At 41.9% G+C, this 24,931-nt stretch overlaps 1 protein-coding gene across 2 annotated transcripts in view; it reads right to left on the bottom strand.

Moving 5' to 3' along the window:
* GNB1 (G protein subunit beta 1) overlaps positions 1 to 24,931 on the bottom strand; it is a 119,373-nt gene that overhangs the window by 12,659 nt on the left and 81,783 nt on the right. For both annotated transcript variants that reach the window (XM_089651865.1, XM_089651864.1), the window contains exon 6: positions 1,825 to 1,987. In XM_089651865.1, coding sequence (XP_089507991.1) covers positions 1,825 to 1,987 — 163 coding nt within the window. The remainder of the gene's footprint in view (positions 1 to 1,824; positions 1,988 to 24,931) is intronic.

Raw genomic sequence — 24,931 nt, 5'->3', positions numbered from 1 at the left:
CCGCGGGCCGTAGTTTGCCCATTGCTGGGCTAGCTGCAGAGTCCTGACTTTTGGGGCGGCCGCCCGAGAGGAGGGAGGGGAGCGGGCGCCCAGCACACAGAAGAGCCGCATTAAAGTCTGTAAAGAGCCGCATGTGGCTCGCGAGCCGGGGCTTGCCGACCACTGGTATAGGGCAGTTGCTGCCAACCAACAGTTTAACACCAGCAAAAGAGTAGACCCTTAGACCTTATGCTTACATGTGTTCCCCTCTGAAAAGGGATCGGTGGTGGACTACTTTTCAGAGGGTATTTGACAGCTTTACCGCTTATTTTAACCTCTAAAAACCTGCAACAATGCCCCATTCACCTCAATGTGTCACAACAGCGGGAATAGTTTATGCATGTGTACCCCCATTTTGTTGTTGTGGCAGCTTAGAGTAAGCAGTTGGGGAACAGTAAAAAAAAAAAGCTTGATCACATTGCATTCTGGCCACTGGAATACATTTACACACATGATTAGGTTTGTTTTTTTTCTGCTGAAATGCTCCTCTCAGAATGTGCCTTTGATGGGGGTTTTTTGGCTTGTAAACACTCCTCTGTAAATAGCTCTGCAAGTGCCGGTGTGTGCATGGCCATACAGGCTAACAGAGGTGCTACGAATGACGTATAAGTGGCATTTTTAATCAGTCTGTATGAGGCCTAAAACCAATGCCCGTCACATGGCAGGCCCATTTTTTAATCTCGGCTACTTTCCCACACCCCATCGAGCAAGTTTAGAGTATGTTTACCTAGATACCGATTTCATAAATTGCTAGTTTGCCAAAGACCCATATTTATTTCACTAATGAAATTGTTGCGTTACCAAGGAGAATGTGTCAGCCATGGGTCCCAGAGTTTGACCAACTTCTGAGGGCACCCTGTGTTGAACAAACAGTTCCTCTCTCGGCAGCATAGAAATTACCTGACAATGCCATTCCTGAGTGGGAGGATGTTAAAATATCCTAAAACAGACTTTAGTGTGGCCAGAGGATGCAGCTTACTTATACTAGTTGTAACAGAGGAAGGCACATTAATCGAATCCTTTTACTTTACAAATACATTTAAGGAGGAGGACACCACCTTGGATACATTAAGCAGGTACACCAATCCTTCCTGCAGAATTGAAGGCTTTTTAGAAAAGACTGCAAGCAGAGTATTCTTGCAGAAGAGACCAGCAATGTCTCTTGAGATAAAATAAAACCTGCCTGCTGTCATCTGTGGCATGTAAACTGAACTGCGCATGCTCAGCTTACATTACCAGCACAGTCCCTGTATACCTGGATGACTGACTCCTGCACAGGGGTTACTGCATCCTGCACTCTCCAACAGAGATGCCCAAACACCCGGGGAGAGGGTGCCGACACAGAACCCAGACCATTAGGTAAGTTTAGTTCTCCTTTAAAAGGCCTAGCACATGTTGCTTTACTATAAAAGACACCACCCAAAAGGTAAATCATGTCTAAAGGGGTGCAGACCCTGCCACTTTCCTCATTAGAACCCTGCAAGTGCAGCAGCTGATTGAGAATTATAAAGTCACTCCCATTCACTTTGCACATGGACACAAACAACTATTTCTTCAGAACAAAAAGGTAGGAATGTGCAACAAAGTTTATTAAACATCCTTGCCATGTACACAGATCACCCAGAGGAGGAATGCTTTTTCTTCAAAGAATAACTTTGTTTTTGGAAGGCAACTGCTATGAAAATGTGAACAAATGCACATTTGTCCCCACACTTTCCCTCCTCCAGAGTTAAATCACTATCCTCTAGCTACGCTTTATGTCTGAAGTTGATTCAACAAACTCACCTGTGTGTCCAGCCAACTCACGGCTCACTCGCACATTTCCTTCACGGGTTTTCAGGTTGTAAATTGAACAAATGTTATCAAGACCACCGCAGGCCACATAGTTTCCAGATGGGGCATATGCACAGGTCATCACCCAAGAAGAGCGCAGGGGAATTGCATGAACCTAAAAAGAAAACAAGAAATAGATTGTCATTGATAAGATGTCTGATTAAAAGATATGTCCTGCTTTCTATATAAAATAGAACTCTGTGGTCATGCAGATATTTCAGGCCACCCCGAAAAAATAAACTGGTTGCCCGCTGTACTGAAAGGCTTTGTATGCAAATCTTTAATGTCAGTAGTTTGGATAAGATAAGAGTTAAGGTGGACTGCCCTTTCATCTCCCAAAGCTGACCTTTGGCTGGAGGAATATGGGGAGGCCACTGTTGACAGTCTGATCCTGGACCAGTATTCAGTTCAGGAAAGTCAAATTTTCATCACATGCTTGTTTTGTCTTAGTGACTTAAAGTATTTCGGCAAGAGGGTCAGTATGACCGACAGGCATTTTCAGAAGGTGCCAAGAGTAGCAGATGTTTCTGCAATGGCAGGTTTACTTTTAAGTAAGTTGTATGGTTGATTCTACAGCATCGGGCATGGATTTTGTAACTGGACAAGCTGGAATATTCTACAAAGCGGGGAAATGGCAAGGAGTTGCTGCCTCCTTCAATAACCAAACACTAGTTTTCAAGAGGTTTGAAAATAAAGCAGATTTCACTTGTGACAATGCAATGACGTAATTTCCATACATCCCATTTATTGTGTGAAGCTGCACTAAATGCTGTAGATTCGAATTACATGGAAAAAAAAAACATTCAAACTTATTTATGAATTGCAACACTCTGGGTATTGCATTGCCAAGCAAACCAACCTCTAACTAATATGGGAAGAAAAGACCATGTCTGGTTGCAGAGGACAACTGCATTCAATTTGATTAACTGAACTACTAAATCAGTTACAGGTTGATAAAACACGAGGCCTTTACATTATTACCAATTTCGAATATAAAGGTTTCAAAATGAACACAAATAATGGATCTACAGGTGCATCTCAAATTAGAATATCATTAAAAAGTTCATCTATTTCAGTAATTCAATTCAAAACGTGAAACTCAAATTCATTATACTCAGTAATATTTCAAGCATATCTTTTAATTTTGATTATGGCTTACAGAAAACCCAAAATTCAGTATCTCAGAATATTGTGAAAACGTTCAATATTATATGGATGGTGTCACAATCTAATCAGCTCATTAACTCAAAAACACCTGTAAAGGTTTCCTGAGCCTTTAAATGGTCTCTCAGTCTGGTTCAGTAGGTTACACAATCATGGGGAAGACGGTCGACCTGACAGTTGTCCAGAAGGCAATCATTGACACCCTCCACAAGGAGGGAAAGTCACAAAGGCCATTGTTAGAGCTGGCTGTTCACAGAGTGTTGCATCCAAGAGTATTAATGAAAAGTTGAGTGGAAGAAACAAAGCATGGTAGAAAAAGGTGCACAAGCAACAGGGATAACCGCAGATTTGAGAGGATTGTGAAGCAAAAGCCATTCAAGAATTTGGAGGAGATTCATAAGGGGTAGACTACGGCTGGTGTCAGTGCTTCAAGAGCCACCACACAGACGTATCCAGGACATGGGCTACAACTTTTGCATTCCTTGTGTTAAGCCACTCCTGAACCAGAGACAGTATCAGAAGTGTCTTACCTGGGCCAAGGAGAAAAAGGACTGGACTGTTGCACCAAGGTCTCAAGAGTCTGAAGGAAGAGTGGCAAGGCACAGAATGCATGAGGTTCAGTGTGAAGTTTCCAGTCAGCGATGATTTGGGGAGCCATGTCATCTGCTGGTGTTGGTCCACTGTGTTTTATCAAGTCCAAAATCAGGGCAGCCCTCTACCAGGAAATTCTAGAGCACTTCACGCTTCCCTCTGCTGACCAACTTTATGGAGATGCTGATTTAATTTTCCAGCAGGCCTTGGCACCTGCCCACACTGCCAAAAGTACCAATACCTAGTTTGATCATCATGGCATCACTGTGCTTGATTGGCCATCACACAGGCCTGACCTAAGCCTCAGAATCTGTCAGGTATTGTCAAGAGGAAGATGAGACACCAGACCCAACAAGGCAGACAAGCTGAAGGCCACTATCAAAGCAACCTGGACTTTCATGACACCTGATCAGTGCCACAGGCTGATCGAGCCCTGACCAAGTATTGAGTGCATGCTATACTGTACATTGACATACTTTTCAGTAAGCCAATATTTCTGTATTAAAAATCCTTTATTGGTCTTATAGAATATTAAACATTTTCTGGGATACGGATTTTTGGGTTTTACTTACTAGCTGTAAGTCACAATCAAAATTAAAAGAAAGAAATGCTTGCAATATATCACCTCTGTGTGTAATGAATCTATATAATATATGCATTTCACTTTTTGAATTGAATTACTGAAAAATTAACTTTTTGATGATATTCTAACTTGAGAGATGCACTTGTATAACCACACACACACACACAAGTAGGGGTTGCAGCAGAGAGACATATTACTTATTCAATAATAAATTCACAGCAATGCAATCCAGATACACGTGCTATTTATTGTTTATCTGTGGCCTGATAAAAGGGCAGGGATACCCTAAACATTGCTGTTATTTACTACTGAATGAGCAATAAAGAAAGCTCTGCTTTTTTTCTCTTTATTGGAAAGTGGTAACCTGGAACATACCATGTTGCATGCATGGCATTCCTATATAAACTTCACAGTGCATACTACTACAAAATTATATAGATTGTTTTTTTCTTCTCCAAAATAAGGCATTACAAGGAATATTCCCTTTTTACAGTTTAAAGCAGAACTTAACTGCATCTGAGCACCACAAACTGAGAATGCTATTTAATTCATTTTTATTATTCAAGGCAAACTCATTCACCCATGCTTCAATGCTTTTTTTTTTTTTTTTTGAGAAATCACTTTGAAAGACACCACCCCCCTTCAGCATTTCTAGTGGTGGCCATCTTAAAGGACAGGAGGATTCATGTGGCATCTACTTCCTGAAATCCATCTGCCCTTAGCCAAGGCATGCAGGCAGGAGGGCATACTTAGCTAAGCAAGCCCCTCTTCCAGATGAAGGGAAAAAAATTCCCATGAAGACTCATCGGATGTATGACATTTTGACCTAAGCCAGAAACCAGTAAGAACCTAAGTACCGTAGTTTCTGGCGTATAAGACAACCCCCTAATTTTACAGTTAAAACATAGGTTTTGGCCTATACTCGCTGTATAAGACTACCTCCCACTTCCGAGGCAACACCAGTTTTTTTTTTTAAATACATTTTTATTGAATGACATTTTTCTAACATAACATAAATTAATAAATGGAAGGCCAATCACAACAAGCCTGCTTGGATTGGCAAAGGTTGTAATAGAGACTGCTTCTCTGACTCTGGCCAACCTTAGCAGGCTTTTTACTAGAAGTGTATAAACATACTGTACATAATGTCCCCATTATTACATTTTAGCCCACTGGATATGCTTGTAGATTTGGCTACATACAGAATATAAGATCGTATTTACCTTTTGAAGCCGCTGGATGTGCTCTATAATACTGTGGCTTCGGCTACAGAACTTCCCTCTGCTGACACTGTATGAACTGCGCTGAGCCAATCACGGCAAGCGGTGTATTCATAATTCATATGCATAAAAAGCCTGCTCGGATTGGCTGAGTTAGAGAGGCGGTCTATTCAACCTTTACCAATCCGAGCAGGCTTGCCGTGATTGGCTCAGTGCGGGACAGTGTCAGCACAGAGACATAGGGCTTCCAGCGGTACATCCAGCCAAAGATAAAGAAGCTACATCCAGCAGGATAATTATTTATTGATTAAATAAATGAATTATTGCCAATCTTTCACTTGGGGATGTTGAAGATGTGCCCTCCATATTATCTCAGCACCCGGGATGGACAGTTTTCCGGCGTATACCCAGCGTATAAGACGACCCCCGATTTTTGGGGGATTTTTTTTTAGTGTGAAAAGTCGTCTTATACGCCGGAAAATATGGTAAATGTAAAAAGGAAAAAAAAAAAATTAAAAAAGAAGAAGTTTAAACACAAGTAAATATACGTTCCTATATATCTACTGATGCTAGCAGCATAAGGATTAAATATATAGTCTAGTTCCACTAACAGTCTTTACAGCATTAAGTGATTAAATGTAGTTGAACTCTAACGCAATTAAAGCTACCTTGTGATAATGAAGCTGCACAGTTAGTGGGGCACTTATTCTTAGTGTCTTATTTTTATCAATATATATGTAATACCCAAATTACAGCATGATCCCCAACTCTGCCTTTCCTACCAAGAGGCCAGTTCCATCTTTGCTCAGGTATCTAAAGTCAAATCTAGTGCATGGACCAATCATGTAAATACCACCTCCTGTGTAGTAACCCATGTTCTTGGGTGTTTACAATTGTCTCACAACTCAACCTCCTGCTGCAGCTTTCCATTCTGTTACAATTAAGAGTGAAAACTGGCAGTGAGGAATTGCATACTTTGGTCTACAACAGACTGATATTTTTCCAAGATGCCCCCTGCAAGCATAAGCACAGTTGTAGGATTAGAGCTTAAAGCAGTATTAAAGCTGTTGTAAAGTATTTTTTTTCCTAAAACAACATGTTATACTTACCTGTTATGGGGTTCCCTGCCAAATTGTGTTACTGGCTAGATCACTAGGATAAATTAAAGGGAAAGCAGCCTAAAAAGAAAATATAGCCACCACATCAAAAGATTGGTAAGCTGCAATACATAAAATTTTTGTTTTAGTTTAAAACCACTTTATCCACTTCCAGCCCGAAGGACCTATGATGTCCTGGACTTTCAGTGCTTTCAAAAGCAGCTACAGGCATCATCGTGGTATTGTTGTTGCTGCAGGTGATTCTTTTATGTAAAAACCATCCTAGCAGCTAATTAGACGCTGGATTGCTTTTACAGGTGGCTGGAGGGGCCATTCCAAAATGTCCCCAATCATCTCTATGGTATTAAACAAAAAAAAAACAAAAAAAAATTAAAAAGGGAGTATAAAAATGAAAATAAAATAGCGTCCATCCCAACGTACTAGCTTGCAAAGGTGAACACACACATCAGTCTCACACACATACCTAAACAGTGATCACATCACACATGAGATATCACAGTGAATGTCAGAGCAAATGCAATATTTATAGCACCAGGGATCCTATGTAACTCTATAGGCGATGCTTTAAAAGCCTTTATAGGATACCAGTTTGGAGATTTTTAGGGTATTGTAGTTTGTCGTCGTTCCACAGTCGTAACCAATTTTAAAGCGTGACATGATAGGTATTTATTCTGTGTAAAGATCTTTTAAAGTTACAAAAAAAAAAAAAAAAAAAGGTGGGGAGGGTATTATATTGTGTTTGCACTAAAATTCATTAAAGTGTATTATTCCAAAAAAAAATTGTGTTTAACCACTTGCCTGATGGGCACTTATTCCCCCTTCATGCCCAGGCCAATTTTCAGCTTTCAGAGCTGTCGCACACTGCATGACAATTGCGCGGTCATGCAACATTGTACCCATATGAAAGTTTTATAATTTTTGTCACACAAATAGCTTTATTTTGGTGGTATTTAATTGCCACTGGGTGTTTTATTTTTTGCGCTATAACCAAAAAAAAAAAAAGCAAAACAAAATTGGAAAAAAAGTTTGTTTCGATTATAAAATTTTGCAAACAGGTCATTTTTCTCCTTCACTGATGTGCATTGATGAGGCTGCACTGACAGGCGGCACAGCTGGGCACAGGTGGGTAGCAGTGATCATCAGTGCCGATCTGTTCTCTGACAATTGCCGATTATTGGCAGTAAAGTGCAGCCGATAACCACCAACTGTATTTACCCAGTGATCCTCTGTCATTGGACACAGCTGATCACGTGATAAAAGGTTGCTGTGATTGGCCTTTTACCACATCACATGATCAGCTGTGTCCGTAGAACACAGTAATCACTGAGATCACTGGGGGTGCGCGTTCTGGGAGGACGTCATATGGCGCCCTCCCAGGACTGGACAGCTGCGCTGTAGCCATCATTCGACTATAGCGCGGTTGCAAAGTGGTTAAAAAGTGGTTAAGCAAATACTGCGTGATATAAAAAATTGCAACACCCACCACTTTATTCTCTAGGGCCTCTGCGTAAAAAAAAAATAATGCTTGGATGTTCTAAGTAAATTTACTAGCAAAAGAAAATGATATTTACTTATAGGAGAGAAATGTCAGAATTGGCCTGGGTGGGAAATGGTTAAAGTGTTCCTAAACCCAGGACCCTGCATTCACTATATCTGGTCTCCCACAGTACAAAGAACATGGAAATGCAATTATTTTAGTAAATATAAACTGCTAAATACCTTTTCTCATCAGCAGTTAGAGCAGTCTTGTGGCTTCTACCAGTGTCCAGCAGAACACTGGTTAAAACTTTTAGAAGGAGTTTCCATTCTCTGCTGATCGTCCTATGATTCTGCATAACCCCTGACCCTCAGTCTGGACAGCATTGATTGGCCCCGTGCTGATCACATGCACCCTCCCAAGAAAAAAAAACCTTACTAAGCACCCTACATACCAAATTGAGCATGTGCATCTTGCCCCCAAGGCTCTGTTCTATCAGCAGATAGACAGGGGACAGCAGAAGGGGAGGATCAGAAAAGACCGGAAACATTTTTTTACACAATGTGGAGGATTAACCCCTTAGGTTCCACAGTGACAGTATAACAAGCATACTTTACTGCATATACAGATTGATTTTACTGTAGTGAGTTTAGTAACACTTTAAGGATTGCTTTTTAATTAAAGGCTAGTTTTTAAAGCACAATTCTGACGCTATATATGGTTACATGTGCAAAACTATCATACAGCCTTGTAAAAATTACAAACAGGTTCACTTTAAGAATTAGAACCAGCTGATGAAGTTTATAAAAGGCACACAAGGTCATAGGGCACGGCTCAAACACTATGCTTTCAGGCCTGGTGGTTTGCACAGATAGGGGTTGGGAATGATCTCCCGCTAGGAATCCTTTTTGCAAATTCTGTTTGGATTTTCCCTAGGTGTTCAGATTTCCTAGCATATTGTAACAGAGTTCAGTTAATAGTCTTCCCAACTATGAATGGGTGTTTCGACTCTGGAACGAATATAAGATAAGCTTATTAGGGGCAGCAGTGGATATCACAGGTTCAACATTGCAAAATGTGTCAGCATTAGACAAGTGAATAAATTGCAGAATAGATAAAGGATGCTATATTTAGAATGTATCTGTGCTACAAGCCGGTAGTTCTGGATGCACAGTAAGCCACATGGGCATAAAAGGATGATTTGCAAGTCTCCACCTACTATCTTTAAAGGGCCAACATATACATTTTACATTACAGATGTTTGATCTCATTTTATGAATAAAGCATGCTTTGGAGGATTAGAAGACTAGAAGATAGTCACAGCTGACTTCCTTTCACTCTGGTTACATGTAGTAATCCCAGAGGATACCAAGAAGTCATCTTATATTTTTGCCTAAAATGGCAGACACAACCAACCAAAGTTGTACTGAAATAAATATGGAAGTCAATTATTTACACTCTATTTCTATATTTTTTTTAAACAGTACAGAACATGTAATTAAGTCATTTTTCAACATAGCCCCTTTTTCAATGCGTTCCTCAAAGTTGTATATACCCTCTATATAAAAAAAAAAAGTTTTTTTCCTTTGTCCTCAGCCATGTAGGTATCGCTTCTACAGCATGCTGGTCTGTGGAAAATGACAACCTCATTTTTAGGTGAACCAAAAGATGGGAATGCGAGCAAGAAAGATCTGGACTATATGCAAGATACTCCAATACCTCCAAACCCAATTTTTGAAGAGTGTGGATGGCAATACGCTTGCATTGTAATTAACGCCGCAAATAAAATAAAAAGTCTAAAGTGTACACAGCGCTTTACGTTTACTGGGGGGCCTGAATGAATTTATGTCTTCATACCTGCTTTTATTCACTTGTTACTTGTGAGTATAATAGTTTTAATAAAGGACTTTATAAGAATTTCCTTCTGTAGGAGAATTGTCCTCCTTTGGAGTCAGGAACAGCCATCTACATAGACTAAGAAAAAAAATCCTTGAGAAACAGCTTGAGTCTGGTTTTAACCCAGGAGTGTAGAAAATTTCTAAAAACAACTACTTGTCCAAAGGAATAAATTGGGGTCCAACTCTACGTGTCCCTCATGACAATCTACTTGTCCTGATGAGAGAAAAAAAAAAATGTTTTGCCAGGATGGAAAATATGAAGGGCTGTTTATTAAGCAGGGGTGCTTTTAGGAAGGTCTGGGGCTTTTAAAAATGAAAGGGGCTTTACGGTGACTTAAATTTTAGTTTTATTATTTTGCTAGAACATTTCTTAGTACCCTCAAACAATTTTTAAAGCAGAGGCCCTAGAGAATAAATTGGTGGGTGTTGCAATTTTTTATGTCACACGGTATTTGCGCACAATTTTGCATTTAATTGCAAAAATCATGCATAATCTAATTTTTGTTAAAATATAAAAGATGGTATGTCGAGTAAATATACAAAACATGTCACTTTAATATTGCGCACGCCTGTGCAATGGCAAACCCCGTAAAATTTACTATCCATAGGTGATGCTTTAAAAAATATTTACAGGTTACCCCTTTAGATTTACAGAGGTCTGGTGCTAGAATTACTGCCCATGATCTGACGTTTGTGGTGATACCTCACATATGTGGGAATCACTGGGGGACGGGGGTGCTTTAAAAAGGTTTTTAAAACATTTAATATATATATGTTATTTTTTTCACTTTTATTGCTGTCACAAGGAAAGTAAACATTTCCTATGACAGCAACAGACATGTGACAGGTACTCTTTATGGGGATATCTGGGGTCTATTAGACCCCAGATCTCTCCTTGGCCTTAAAAAGCATTTGATCACACCAAGATCTGTGTGATCAAATGCTTTCCTTTTTTAAATATTGCACCATTTACATTCAGGAAACCAGAAGTGATGTATGCGCATCACTTCCTGTTTCTCATCTTGGTCAACCTCTATGATCAGGTAGCGGAAGCAATCGGGTGTCTTGGAGGTATGGGACAGAGGTGGAAGGGGATGGGACAGGGGGCACCCCATCCTCCTGCTGCTTGTAAAAGGATAGGTTAGATAGGATTTGGATTACTTTTACAAGAGAGCCGACCGTCGGCTCTAAACCCTGCTGCCTGTCTCGTTCGGAACCGCAGAAGGCTCTGGAGGGGGCTAGGTGTCACTGTGGGGAATGGTGGTTCTGAAGAGGGTTTGGGGACTCTAAAGCAGACTAGGTGGCTCTTTGGGGGATGGGGTAAAATGCTAGAAGGCTCTGGAGGGAACATGATGGCACTGTGGGTGGATGGGGTTCTGAAGAGGATTTGGAGACTCCGCAGCAGAAATGGTGGCTCTGTAGGGAGCTGGGGACAACTGTGGGTGATGGGGTCTCTAAATGGGGCACTGTGGTAGACTGGAGTGCACTGCAGGGAGTGAGCTTGGGGGCTGAGGGCTCTCAGGGGCACTGGGGACCAATATGGGAGGTTGGGTGGTACTGAGGTAGGTTAGGGGATCTGAAGGTTGCTGGAGGTCAGGGAGGAGAGAGGCTGCAGCCCAGCAATGGACCATAGCCAAGTGGCTGAGAACTATTGAAGTACTCCCATATATGAGAGGGGGCAGGAAGTCTCCCTTTCCTCACACCCAGGAAGTACAGAGTAGCAGTCATACAGTGTACAACTGCTTCCAGTATGAGCTAAGTGGGTCAGGGGTCTCCCTTTCCAGAGTCCAGTACAGCCGTGCACCAGTGTCAGGTTCCGTGTGCACTGTACACACTCACATACAGATACGTCCTCAACTCTCAGCCTTCTCTCCAAGAACCTTGCGCCCCCCAACGTAACTTCTACATGTCACTCAGTGCCACTTGGTTTTTTTTTTTCTGACTGTGGACCAATCGGAACTGGAAAGTGGCGTTTGTAAAAGTTAGAGTCAAGTTTGCTCACAGCAGGGCTAAATGTAAAAAACAAAACAATTTCTTGCCCGGCACTGCATGTCCCAGGCATCCGGCAATAGGAAATGCACATCCCTGAACCCTATAGAGGAAAGACCCTGCAGTCGAGTCCCAAGCAACTGTCCATACTGAAAGTAAAATTCTTTGTGAGACCAGCTTGAGCGCCTTTTCTTGAGAAAGAAAGGCATTTTAGTCTGGCGAGGGCGGACCTGATTATTGTGGTGAAAGGGATCACTGGATTGTTCTGGGGCAGTGCACAGGATGACATTTGTCACAGGGTAGAAAGTTTTTTGTTGCAATACTATTTATACTACTACTATTTGTTCAAAGAAGAGAGCAATGAAAGACTGAAGTAGACACTTTGTTTCTGCTCACATTTTGTTTACTGAACATTTTGTATCATTACTGGATTTGTTTCTGCATGTAAGCACAGGACACCATTGCCATTTTATCTCTGTTTTCATTGACACTCATTCAGATAACTCAAAATCGGAAAGGGGAACCTTTAGGCTCACCATTTTCTGCAAGCAGGCTGAAGTTTGCATTTTTTGTGAGGATACACTGCAATGAGGACATAGATTCTTCCAGAAGTCAACATTTATTGCTATATGTGTGTTCGACTGCCTGTGCTTTCAAATAATAGAGCTGTACTGAACAATGCAGACATACCATATTTGTTCTTTTTAGTTAAAAGACCTAATAGATCCCTTTACTAGCTAGCAAGGCTGAGCACTGGAACGTATTTTAATACATTTGTCAACTTTGTTTAGATGCTCTTTAAAAAGGAAGTAATTCTTTTACGGCTTGAACCTTGTGCAAAAACGTTTATCACTGCTGTTCAGATTTCTAGGGGAGGACTTTTGATTGAACCACCTTACTATAACCTTAATGGTCCTATAGAAGAACTGTAAACATGAGATCCAAGCTAAGTACTTCAAGCCCAGGACAGCTCTTAAAAGCTAGAATGTGTCGATTGATGCAGGAAAAAGATGCAAACCACAAATAAAAAGTCAGGAACTCTGTTACATCAAGTAACCCAATCACCGATGCCAGGAAGGAGAGAAAAGTTGTTCATCTAGAAATACCACATTAGAGCTGCTGTAGTACAGGCTTCAGATTACAGCAGGATCCATTTTCTGCAGCAAACTCTTTATCAGTCTGTATAATGTGAACAAACACTGATGAAAAGCACTTTACAGATCATTTAATCCACATTCTTACAAACAAGGTTTTATCCCCAAGATGGGCAGCCTAGTCCTGGCAAAAAGGGCACACTTTGGTTGAGTTGGGTAACTCAGGTGTATGAACTCTGTTCTCACAGCAGACAAAGCACACATTTAACCTTTAACACTGGAGTTTACATAACTGCAGGTTTACTTTACAGCGCCCTTTGCTTCCTGTATCCCTCAGCCATTAATCACAGGAGCTATGCTGCTGGAATGGCTGATTAAAGCCAGGCTGCTTTGAATCCTGCCAGAAGGCTACACATGACATCAGTAGCTATTTAGGCATTCCTCCAATATAAAGTGTGCAGGTGTATGGACTACGCATTAAAGGCTCATTCAAGGCAAAATCTCTCAGCAGGGTGACTAGTCCCATCACTGCCTCAGTGAAGTTTGCTCAGTGATTTTTACAAGTTCATCATTCAAAAGAACAGTGGGCAGTCGTATGATTGAGCTGAAGCCAGTCTTCCCGAATCCCAGCTCAACCCACAGTTAAATAGGTCTGCACCTTTGCATAATCTAATTATGTCATTAGTACATCAAGTGGAGTATTCATTATACAATATTAAATATTTAATATTCATTAGTGTCAGGCACGCAAGTCACATGTCTTCCTTGGAGTCCTGGGTCCGGATGTTGTGACTGTCAATCTTTATTTACATTCTGCAGCTGTGCTGACACCTGCCCCACCCAGCACATTACTTCTGGGCAACAATGCCCTTGGTGCCTTTCACTGTACTGGCGCTGTGGGAGATGAGTATGTAAAACAATGGTGGGTGGCTGCTGGGAGGTAATGACAAGGACAAGATTACCTCTCCGGCACAGTCCACAGATGCACCCAATGAATGCACCGATGTCGGCGGAGAGGTAAGTATAACACATGCCCATATTGGTGGCACTCCAGATTATGTGCACCCATCCACATAGCACCTGGAGGTATTTCTAAAGTCTGACAGAACTCCGTGGAACCAGCAAAACCTTGAGCACAGAAAATAGGTCTAAGAAGTTTCAGGTCCACCCTGACCAAGCAAAGCCTCTGCAGCTGTGGAGCGAGGAGCAGGGAACTTATCACTGCTAAGCACATTCAATTGTGGGCAAAGTAAGGTCTCAGTGGGACTTTCCTCACAAGGCTGCTGAAGCACAGAAGCAGGAACTATGCCCAAAGTCTCAAAATCCTCCAGATATACCCCTATTATCCTCAGTGATGTACTGACAGGCCATTAAGTCACAGCCTTCCATTTATAGTTTCTGCCTGCAATATAGAAGATGAAGAGCACCCAGGTGCACAAACCTTTCCCCCTTGATACGGAGACTACCGGTTAAGGATAGCCAGACTGCAAAGCCCCCTGAAAGGGGGTTCCCCCACCGCTTGGGGAATGGGGAAGACTGTTGACACAAGCGCTAAAGGCATATAGGGTATAGACCTTTTTAGCAAGTATTAGAACAGCTTTCTGATGGGGGGTAGCTAACAATGCCAGACAATTACAAAGCCCTATGAGGCCAAAACCAGCAAGTGCTGAGCACTTCAGAAAGATGGAGTTCAGGGGCCCAAAAGCTGACTCTTCAGTCACCCAATCAATTGGGGTGCAAGTAGCAGATCTCTTCATAGGATGTGGAGAGGCCAGGTCGCAGTTTTGACTAGGGACAGCCAAGGCTGGTCCCGGTCAACCAGGGGTACCATGCACCACAAGAGTGTGTACAGAACCCACGTACAGGGTATCGTTCAGAGGAAGGGAGTGAAAAGATCCAACGCCTGTATCCACATTTAGACAAGGGGTCCCAGGATGAGTAATGGAGGCAGGTAGAGATGCTTTGTTCTATGCAATAGCACAAGATAGAGTGAGAACTGAAAGATGAGCCAGGAGCAAAGGGTTGGCACGTGGCTTAAAAGGAGATATCCTCTGTACTCAGTAGCCTGAAGGTGAATTACGCTAGGACCTGTTCTGATGCACTATGAATCCTTCACATATAGAAATGGATGTGCACCTTCATGCAGACAGCATTTCAGAGGGGATAACCAAACTGTGGCTTCAAGCCCTATGGGCTGAACTGGAGTAAGAGCAAGTAATAACATTAAAAGTAATAGGTGAGAGGGATGAATTTCCTCCAACGCCGAAACTTTAGCACTGAGGTAGAAGCACGCACTGGCCACACATGGGGTTGCTAATCATGGTGTCAAAGTCAACACTGAACAAGTAATGTCCATAAAGGCTAAGAGTCAAAACTTTGAACGTAGCGCAGGTTTTCCACCTACAAACAGGGGTGTGGAAATTAAATAAGCTTGGGTGTAACTTTAATTTAAAAACCTGCATGTCTCCCCTGTGCACCGCTGAATGGAACGGAACTTCTGTGAACGGTGTGCTTCGGCACTTGCTGACCCCGCTCTATCATTTTACGTGGCCTACCACTTCATGGATGAGTTGCTGTTGTTCCCAGTTGCTTCCCAATTGATTACACTTTGTAATAATACCACTAACAGCTGACTGGAATATTTAGTAGCAAGGAAATATCACGGATGGACTTATTGCACAGGTGACAACCTAGCACGGTACCACGCTTGAATTAGCTGAGCTCCTGAGATCGACCCATTCTTTCACAAATGTTTGTAGAAGTAGTCTGCATGCCTATGTGCTTGATATTATACACCTGTGGCCATGGAGGTGATTGGAACACCTGTATCCAATCATTTGGAGAGGGGTCCCAATACTTTTGGAAATACAGTGCATATTTCTCAAGAAAGCAATTGGATAGAACCCAAGCCTACTTTGCTATGATACTTATCCATAATAATTAAGATCTCTGGTGACCCGATGTCTACAGCATGTCTAGTAACCAAGCACAAGGCTAAGTTGACCCTTCAGTGATTACAGCAGAGAAAGGTGAAGATTCTGGAGTGGCCATCACAGTCTTCTGACCTTAATATCATTGAGCCACGCTGGGTAGATCTCAAACGTGTGGTTCATGCAAGACTACCAAAGACTTGGATGCATTTTGCCAAGACGAATGGGTAGCTATACCACCAGCAGAATTCAGGGCCTCAGACAACTATTACAAAAGACTGCACGCTGTTACTGATGCTAAAAGGGAGGCAATACACAGTACTAAGAACTAAGGGTATGCAGACTTTTGAACATGGGTCATTTCTTTTGTTTACTTGTTACAATGTTTTATTAAAAGAAACTTGTTTTGCCTGCTCACTCAGGTTTTCTTAAAAAAATGGTACATACTGTATATTACCAATTCTCCAAGGAAACTTGGAAGCACAACTGTAGATACTTGTGATAAGCCATCACAACTGAGGTACAGTTCCCCAAACATGCGTTTCATCTTCTCTATGAATCTGGGAACCTACTCCACCAGTAGAGTAGTTTGAGGAAATCCTAGACATTGACAAATTTAAATCACTATTAAAATTCCAAAAAGGTGAGTATTCCCTCAGCCAGTCTAGTGGTCTTCCTGCTAAAGGTGGATCACTGGCGTTTTCAATTGTGGGAAAAGAACACAATTTTACAAATTCTCTCTCAAAAGGTGAAAAGCTCAGCCACCCTCTCAAGTGGGGCTCGGGACCCTCCCTTTTGCTTTCCATTCTGTATAGAGAAAGGAATCAAATAGTGCAGTGAAAAGGTCCGTGCAGTTTTAGGGGTCCAAAAAGACCTAAGGCCTGGAATACCATGTTGATCCTTTGAAGTATGCCTGAACAGTGCACCAATAAAAGGTCTGACAAGCCCTTGAACACAAGGCAAAAGGAAGGAGACTGCTGTGCTTCCAAAACAGTGGCTTCAAAAATTGGCTGCTAGGTCTTGTTAAATAGTAACAGAGGCCAAAAGTTCAGCCTACTTTAATGCTGGGCACACACAGAAAGCTTTTTTTTTTTTCATTCAACCCAGCAGGCTGCACGAAAAAAAAACAAAACAAAAAGAAAAACCACAAAAACGTACAGATCGTCATACTAACAAATCCGATTTTAAGCGAATGTGTTCTGACACACCAGGACACACTGATCTTCCACACTGGTTTTCCAGTATGTCCATACGACAGAAGCCAGTTGTGAGACTGGCTTCTATCAGACAAGGAGCTGTACACACAGGCCAAAAGCCGGCCAGTTCCTGCTGAACCAACAGTTTTTGGCTGATTTTCAGCACTTGTGTACCCAGCGGAATGGTCGCTGGAGGAACGGAGACTCTAGGGGACAGTGCCTTCGGACAATGAGTGTCTCCTGCAGATTGTGTTTGGACATATCATGGGATGGTATGGGGGGGGGGGCTGGTTGTGGTGGCTGAGGAGGGGAGGACTCTGCCTTGACTCCCCAATGTGAGGGAAAACCAGTGGTACTTTTAAAACCAGCAAGTGCTAATGAGGGTAAATGGTGGCTGCAGGCAACCAGGTAACTATGTTTCCCGACCACCCTATAGCAGAACCACTGCTACAGGGAGGCAGGGCTGCGCAAAAGCCCATATATACGCAATTTTGCATTTCCGGGTAGGGGTGAGCGTGCCGCTATTGACGGCTACAGATGTCAATCACCGGGTCCCGGCGGTAGCAGAAAAATTACCAAGCTCTCCAAGGTGTAAACAAAGAGGTAGCACCTAGTGCTTCAGCCTAATTGACCTTACTAATGAGTCTTCAGAGACCACATCACACCTAAAAGGCACCACAATGCTGAGCCCAGTGCCCAAGGGTCACATTTCAACAGAATCTGGGAACAGATTCCAAATCTATGCTAAGGAAAAGCTGATCTGGATAGCTGATATATACAGTACCTTGAAAAAGTATTTATATACCTTGATATTTTCCACATTTTGTCAAGTTACAATCAGAAACAAAACGTATTTTATGTGACAGACTAACACAAACTGGCACACTATTCTGAAGTGGAAGGAAAATGATAAATGGTTTTCAAAATTTTTACAAATAAATATCTGAAAAGTGTAACATGCATTTGTATTCAGCCTCCTTTACTCTGATACCCCTAACTAAAATCTAGTGGAAACATTTGCCATCAGAAGTCACCTAATTAGTAGATAGAGTCCATTTGTGTGTAATGTAATCTCAATATAAATATAACTGTTCTGTGAAGCACTCAGAGGTTAGAGAACATTAGTGAACAAAAAGCATCATGAAGGCCAAGGAACACTCCAGACCGGTCAGGGACAAAGTTTTGGAGAAGTTTAAATCACGGTTAGATTATAAAAAAATATCCTACGCTTTGAACATCTCGTGAAGCACTGTTCAATCCATCATCCAAAAATGGAAAGAGTATGGCACAACTGCAAACCTACCAAGGCATGGCCATCCACTAAACTGACAGGCCAGGCAAGGAGAGCATTAATCAAAGAAGCAGCAAAGAGGCCCATGGTAACTCTGGAGGTGCTGCAGAGATCCAAAGCTCAGGAGAATCTGTCCACAGGACAACTATTAGTCGTGCCCCCCATAAATCTGATCTTTATAGAAGAGTGGCAAGAAGAAAGCCATTGTTGAAAGAAAGCTATAAGTCGTCCTGTTTGCAAGAAGCCATATGGGGGACTCAACAAATATGCGGAAGGTTTTCTGGTCAGATGAGACCAAAATTGAACTTTTTGGCCTAAAAGCAAAACGTTATGTGTGGCAGAAAACTAACACTTCACATCACCCTGAACAACCATCCCCATCGTGAAACATGGTGGTGGCAGCATCATGTTGTGGGGATGCTTTTCTTCAGCAGGGACAGGGAAGATGGTCAGTTGATGGGAAGATGGATGGTGCCAAATACAGGGCAATCTTAGAAGAAAACCTGTCAGTCGCAAAAGACTTGAGACTGGGGTGGAGGTTCACCTTAAAGCAGAACGGCCCTGAACATACAGCCAGAGCTACAGTGGAATGGTTTAGATCAAAGCATATTCATGTGTTAAAAATGGCCCAGTCAAAATTCAAACCTAAATCTAATTGATAATCTGTGGCAGGACTTGAAAATTCCTGTTCACAGACCCTCTCCATCCAATCTGACAGAGCTTGAGCTATTTTGCAAAGAAGAATGGGCAAAAATTTCACTCTAGATGTGCAAAGCTGGTAGAGACATCCCCAAAAAGACTTGCAGCTTTAATTGCAGCAAAAGGTGATTCTACAAAGTACTGACTCAGGGGGGCTGAATACAAATGCATGCCACACTTTACAATTATTTGTAAAAAATATTTTAAAACCATCTATCATTTTCCTTCCACTTCCCAATTATGTGCCACTTTGTGTTGGTCTATCACATAAAATCCCCAAAAAATACATTTATGTTTTTGGTTGTAACACGACAAAATGCGAAAAATTTCAAGGGGTATGAATACTTTGTAATGGCACTGTAGACATAAGCTCAATTAGCTAATCTACTTTGGATCCACCTACTATATAGTTGAAGGACCTGCTGGACCGAATACAAATGGATTGGATATTTTAGGTAGGCCCTCAAATCACAGCTTTGTTAAATCTAAAGATAATTGTAAAAAGGTTGGACAGACTGTAGTGTGTAGGATTATCCTTAGAATACTATTGTCTTTCAAGTAATTCTCTCAGCAGCACAGCGAACCCTGCTGCTCCCTTCCAACAGCAACTCACCAACATTCCAAATGAATCTATAATTTAAATACAAAAGCAGGAAATCTGGGGGGGGGGGGGGGGGGGGGGGGGGCAAGGTTGGTTGAGCTACTGAGAGGCTAACAGGTGCTTTTAGGGGCTGAAGAAAAAAAAAGCCCAGTGTGCATGAGACCTAAATGCATTGGTCAAAGAGCTAATGGATTCATATTGTTCTTAAGTTTAGCTCTGCTGTAAGGGCCTCAGCTGAGGAATACATGGAAATTCCTCAGGTGGACAAGGCATTTTTATAATTTAACAAATTTATCTAGATTGCCTTAGATATATCCAAACTAATCTGAGCATGGCTAGTGTACTCATAGAATACCACAAGATGCCTGCCCTTCATGAACTTTGTTCATATGGACTTTGGACTATAACACCAAATTTAGCCCGCAATATAGAAGTGTCTGTATGCCTTGCAATATAAATAAAAGTGAAACTTCACTCTCTCAATTAATATTGCCTATTTTTCATCCTTATGCTGGTAGCATTAGTAAATAGATAGGAAGGTATATTATATTTGCTGGTTTTAAACTTTTTTTTTTTTTTTACATTTCTTTGGTTACTTCCTAGTTTCCAAGTTTTGGCAAATGCCATACATCCCAAAAATTTCAGGAGGGGGAGAAAGGGCTTTCTTAGCTAAGCACATCCTCTTGTCTTCATGTCTGAGCTAAGGCCAGATGGATTTCAGGAAGTAAATGCTATATGAATCATATTCCAATACTCAAGATGGCCACAACCAGAAATGCTAGCAGGTGTTTTTCAAAATGACTTCTCAGCAAAATAAAGCATGGAGACTTGATGGTTGGGGGAGTTTGCTTGGAATACTAAAAATGAATCAAATTGTGTTTTTGGTGCGCAGATCCAGTGTAGATCCACTTTAATACTCACAAAACCACAACAGATGAGTGTTCTGCTCTGCAAAAGCACCTTAGTGGCCATTAAGCCATTAATACATTTTTGGGGGCGATTTATGAAATACGGAGAAAAGCAGAGGAATAATTTGGAATAATCATATTTCAGACTACTTTTCCACTGCCGGAAACGAGAAAAAACTAACTGCTCTGAAATCTATTTTTTTTAAGTTTTCTTAATAAAGTCTGAATAGCTTTGGTTTAGCCCAGCTGTGCCCAAATAAAGGCTTGTAAGACATAAAAATCTCAGGAACATCCTTTGATGTTCTTCACAGCATCCTCTCAGCAGGTGTTTGAGTATCATATATTAGAGCAACTATTCAGAAAGATACTCTAACATTAAACAAAACAAGCTGGTAAAAAAAAAAAAAACACAAATTCTAGTTTTTTTTTGCCATTTAGGCTTGCTCACCAAGGCAATTTCCAGTGAACATTATACCATGCATCCAGAAAGTATTCACAACACTTAACGTTTGCCACATTTTGTTATGTTACAGCCTTATTCCAAAATGGATTAAATTCATGTTTTTCCCTCAACATTCTACAAACAATGCCCCATAATGATGTGAAAAAAGTTAGTTTTGAAATCTTTGCAATTTATGAAAAATAAATAAAAAAAAAAAACAAAAAAACAACACATGTACATACAGTTGTGACCAAAATTATTCAACCCCCACTGAAATTGAGTGTTTTGGCCAGTTTGACATTGCTTTTGATCATTCAGTCATCTTGCTTACATTTACATTAAAGAGGCACTTGTAGGTCAGACAAATATAACATAACAGTTATAATGAAATAACCACAAATGTCTTTTCTGTGCTCACAGCATTATCAGTTTTATTCAACCCCCAAGTGACATTCAATCTTAGTACTTAGTACAGCATCCTTTTACAGTTATAACAGCTTTTAAACGTGAAGCATAGCTTGACACAAGTGTCTTGCAGCGATCTACGGGTATCTTCGCCCATTCTTCATGGGCAAAGGCCTCCAGTTCAGTCACATTCTTAGGCTTGCGCACTGCAACTGCTTTCTTTAAGTCCCACCAGAGGTTCTCAATCGGATTTAAGTCTGGTGACTGCGATGGCCACTCCAAAATGTTCCAGCCTTTCCTCTGCAACCATGCTCTAGTGGACTTGGAGGTATGCTTGGGATCATTGTCCTGTTGAAAGGTCCAACGTCTCCCAAGCCTCAGGTGTGTGACGGACTGCATCACGTTTCCATCCAATATCTCCTGGTACTGAAGAGAATTCATGGTACCTTGCACACGCTGAAGCTTCCCTGTACCTGCAGAAGCAAAACAGCCCCAAAGCATGATTGACCCTCCACCATGCTTCACAGTAGGCAAGGTGTTCTTTTCATCATAGGCCTTGTTCTTCCTCCTCCAAACATAGCGTTGATCCATGGGCCCAAACAGTTCTAATTTTGTTTCATCAGTCCACAGAACACTATCCCACAACTTTTGTGGTTTGTCCACATGGCTTTTGGCATACTGCAGTCGACTCTTCTTATTCTTTGGAGACAGCAAGGGGGTACGCCTGGGAGTTCTGGCACGGAGGCCTTCATTACGCAGTGTGCGTCTTATTGTCTGGGCTGAAACTTCTGTACCCACATCTGACAAATCTTTTCTCAGTTCCTCAGCAGTCACACGGGGACTTCTCTCCACTCTACGCTTCAGGTAGCGCACAGCAGTCGAAGTCAGCATCTTCTTTCTGCCACGACCAGGTAGCGTTTCAACAGTGCCCTTTGCCTTGAATTTGCGAATGATGCTTCCTAAGGTGTCTCTTGGTATGTTTAACATCTTTGCAATCTTCTTATAGCCATTGCCCTTCCTGTGAAGAGAAATCACCTCTTCTCTTGTCTTCCTGGACCATTCTCTTGCCTTCACCATGTTTGTAACCACACCAGTAAATGTCTAGAAGGAGCTGAGTATCACAGTCATTTTAAAGCTGCCTAATTGGTGCTTATTATGCTTGATTGCTGCTCGGTGACATCCACAGGTGTTTTCAATACCTGATGGAAAGCACCTGTATGAACCTCTGTTCTTCAGAGTGGTAGTCTTTAAGGGGTTGAATAATTGTGGCAATGAAGAAACCACATAAGAACCATTTACTACTGTATTACATAAACAATTGATGTCATTTTAGTTGCATTTGGGTAGTTACAACGTCCTTGTAGGATTTGATTCTGAATACAATTCCAAATGTACACTATAGTCCCTAAACCCCTTTACAGCATTGGGGGTTGAATAATTTTGGTCACAACTGTAAGTATTCACAGCCTTTGCCATGACACTCAAAATTGAGTTCTGGTGCATCCTGTTCCCACTGATTATCCTTGAGATGTTTCCACAACTTGATTGGAGTCCACCTGTGGGAAATTCAGTTGATTGGACATTATTAGGAAAGGCATAAACCTATCTATATAAGGTCCCACAGTTAACAGTGCATGTCAGAGCACAAACCAAGCCATGAAGTCCAAGGAATTGTCCGTAGACCTCCAAGACAGGATTGTATCAAGGCACAGATCTGGGGAAGGGAACAGAAAAATTACTGCAGCATTGAAGGTCCCAATGAGCACGGTGGCCTCCATCATCTGTAAATGGAAGACGTTTGGAACCACCAGGAATCTACCCAAACCGGGCTGCCCAGCCAAAATGAGCAATCGAGGGAGAAGGGACTTAGCCAGGGAGGTAACCAAGCACCCAATGGTCACTCTGAAAGAGCTCCAGCAGTTCTCTGTGGAAAGAGGAAAACCTTCCGGAAGAACAACCATCTCTGCAGCACTCCGCCAATCAGGCCTGCATGGTAGAATGGCCAGATGGAAGCCACGCCTCAGCAAAATGCAAATGGCAGCCCGCCTAGAGTTTGCCAAAAGGCACCTGAGGGACTCTCAGACCATGAGAAACAAAACTCTCTGGTCTGATGAAACACAGATTGAACTCTTTGGCCTGAATGCCAAGTATCATGTCTAGAGGAAACCAGGCACCGCTTAACACCTGGCCAATACCATCCCTACAGTGAAGCATGGTGGTGGCAGCATCATGCTGTGGGGATGTTTTTCAGCAGCAGGAACTGGGAGACTAGTCAGGATCGTAGGATAGATGAATGCAGCAATGTACAGAGACATCCTTGATGAAAACCTGTTTCAGAGTGCTCTGGACCTTAGACTGGGGCAATGGTTCATCTTTCAAACAGGACAATGACCCCAAGTACACAGCCCAAATAAAGGAGTGTCTACGGGACAACTCTGAATCTCCTGGAGTGGCCCAGCCAGAGCCCAGACTGGAACCCGAATGAACATCTCTGGAGAGATCTGAAACGGTCCCCATCCAACCTAATGGAGCTTGAGAGGTACTGCAAAGAAGAATGGGAGAACTTGCCCAAAAATAGGTGTGTCAAGCTTGTAGCATCATAATCCAAACGACTTGAGGCTGTAATTAGTGCTAAAGGGGCTTCAACCAAGTATTGAGCAAAGGCTGTGAATACTTATGTACGTTTTTTTTTTTTTAGTTTTAGATTTTTAGTAAGTTGCAAAGATTTGAAAACAAACTTCTTTCACATTGTCATTATGGGGTATTGTTTGTAGAATGTTAAGGAAAAAAAATGAATTTAAAGCATTTTGGAAAAAGGCTGTAACATAAAATGTGGCAAAAGTTAAGCGCTGTGAATGCTTTTTGGATGCACTGTATATTCCACTGATCTGTATACATTAGACTGAAGTAGGATTTGTTTGCTGCAACCTGCTACACATCTGCTCTTCCCAGCTGGTTCACACCACTGAAATGCTGGGTAAACCTGTACAAAGATGTTGCATAGGCTTCCATTGTTTTTTTATCTGGTTGCTATGCTAATCTAAAGACTGAGTCCTTAATATAAAAATACTTTCTTATTTGACTAGCTACCCAGTTGTTCTTGGTCAATGAACACTCAGGCTCTAAGGACAGCTAGGTCACTAGGAATTTTACGTTAGCTATGGCAGCCTACAAATCAGTCATTGCAGGAATCTAAATCCCATAAAGCAGAAAAATCAGGTCAAACAGCTGATTGTAAAAGTAAGGAATAATCTATACCAGGGGTGGCGAACACGCGGCTCCTGGCCAAAACGAACGCGGCTCTTTGCCTCTTACTGCTGACCTTTGGGGAGGTGGGGAGCGGGTACCTGAATTTGACAGGTACCCGCTCTTACTTCTTTGTTCTTTGATCTTACCTGTTCCTCTATCCAGCGGCGCGCTGTCTTCCGGCTTCTGTAGTGTGGGCATTGGGCA

The sequence above is a fragment of the Staurois parvus genome, unplaced genomic scaffold (assembly GCF_062004578.1).
Source record: "Staurois parvus isolate SC_StPar_1 unplaced genomic scaffold, SC_StPar_1.0 ptg000663l, whole genome shotgun sequence".
Taxonomy (NCBI): domain Eukaryota; kingdom Metazoa; phylum Chordata; class Amphibia; order Anura; family Ranidae; genus Staurois; species Staurois parvus.
The sequence above is the reverse complement of the archived record's forward strand: the minus strand, read 5'-3'. Positions and strand labels throughout refer to the sequence as shown.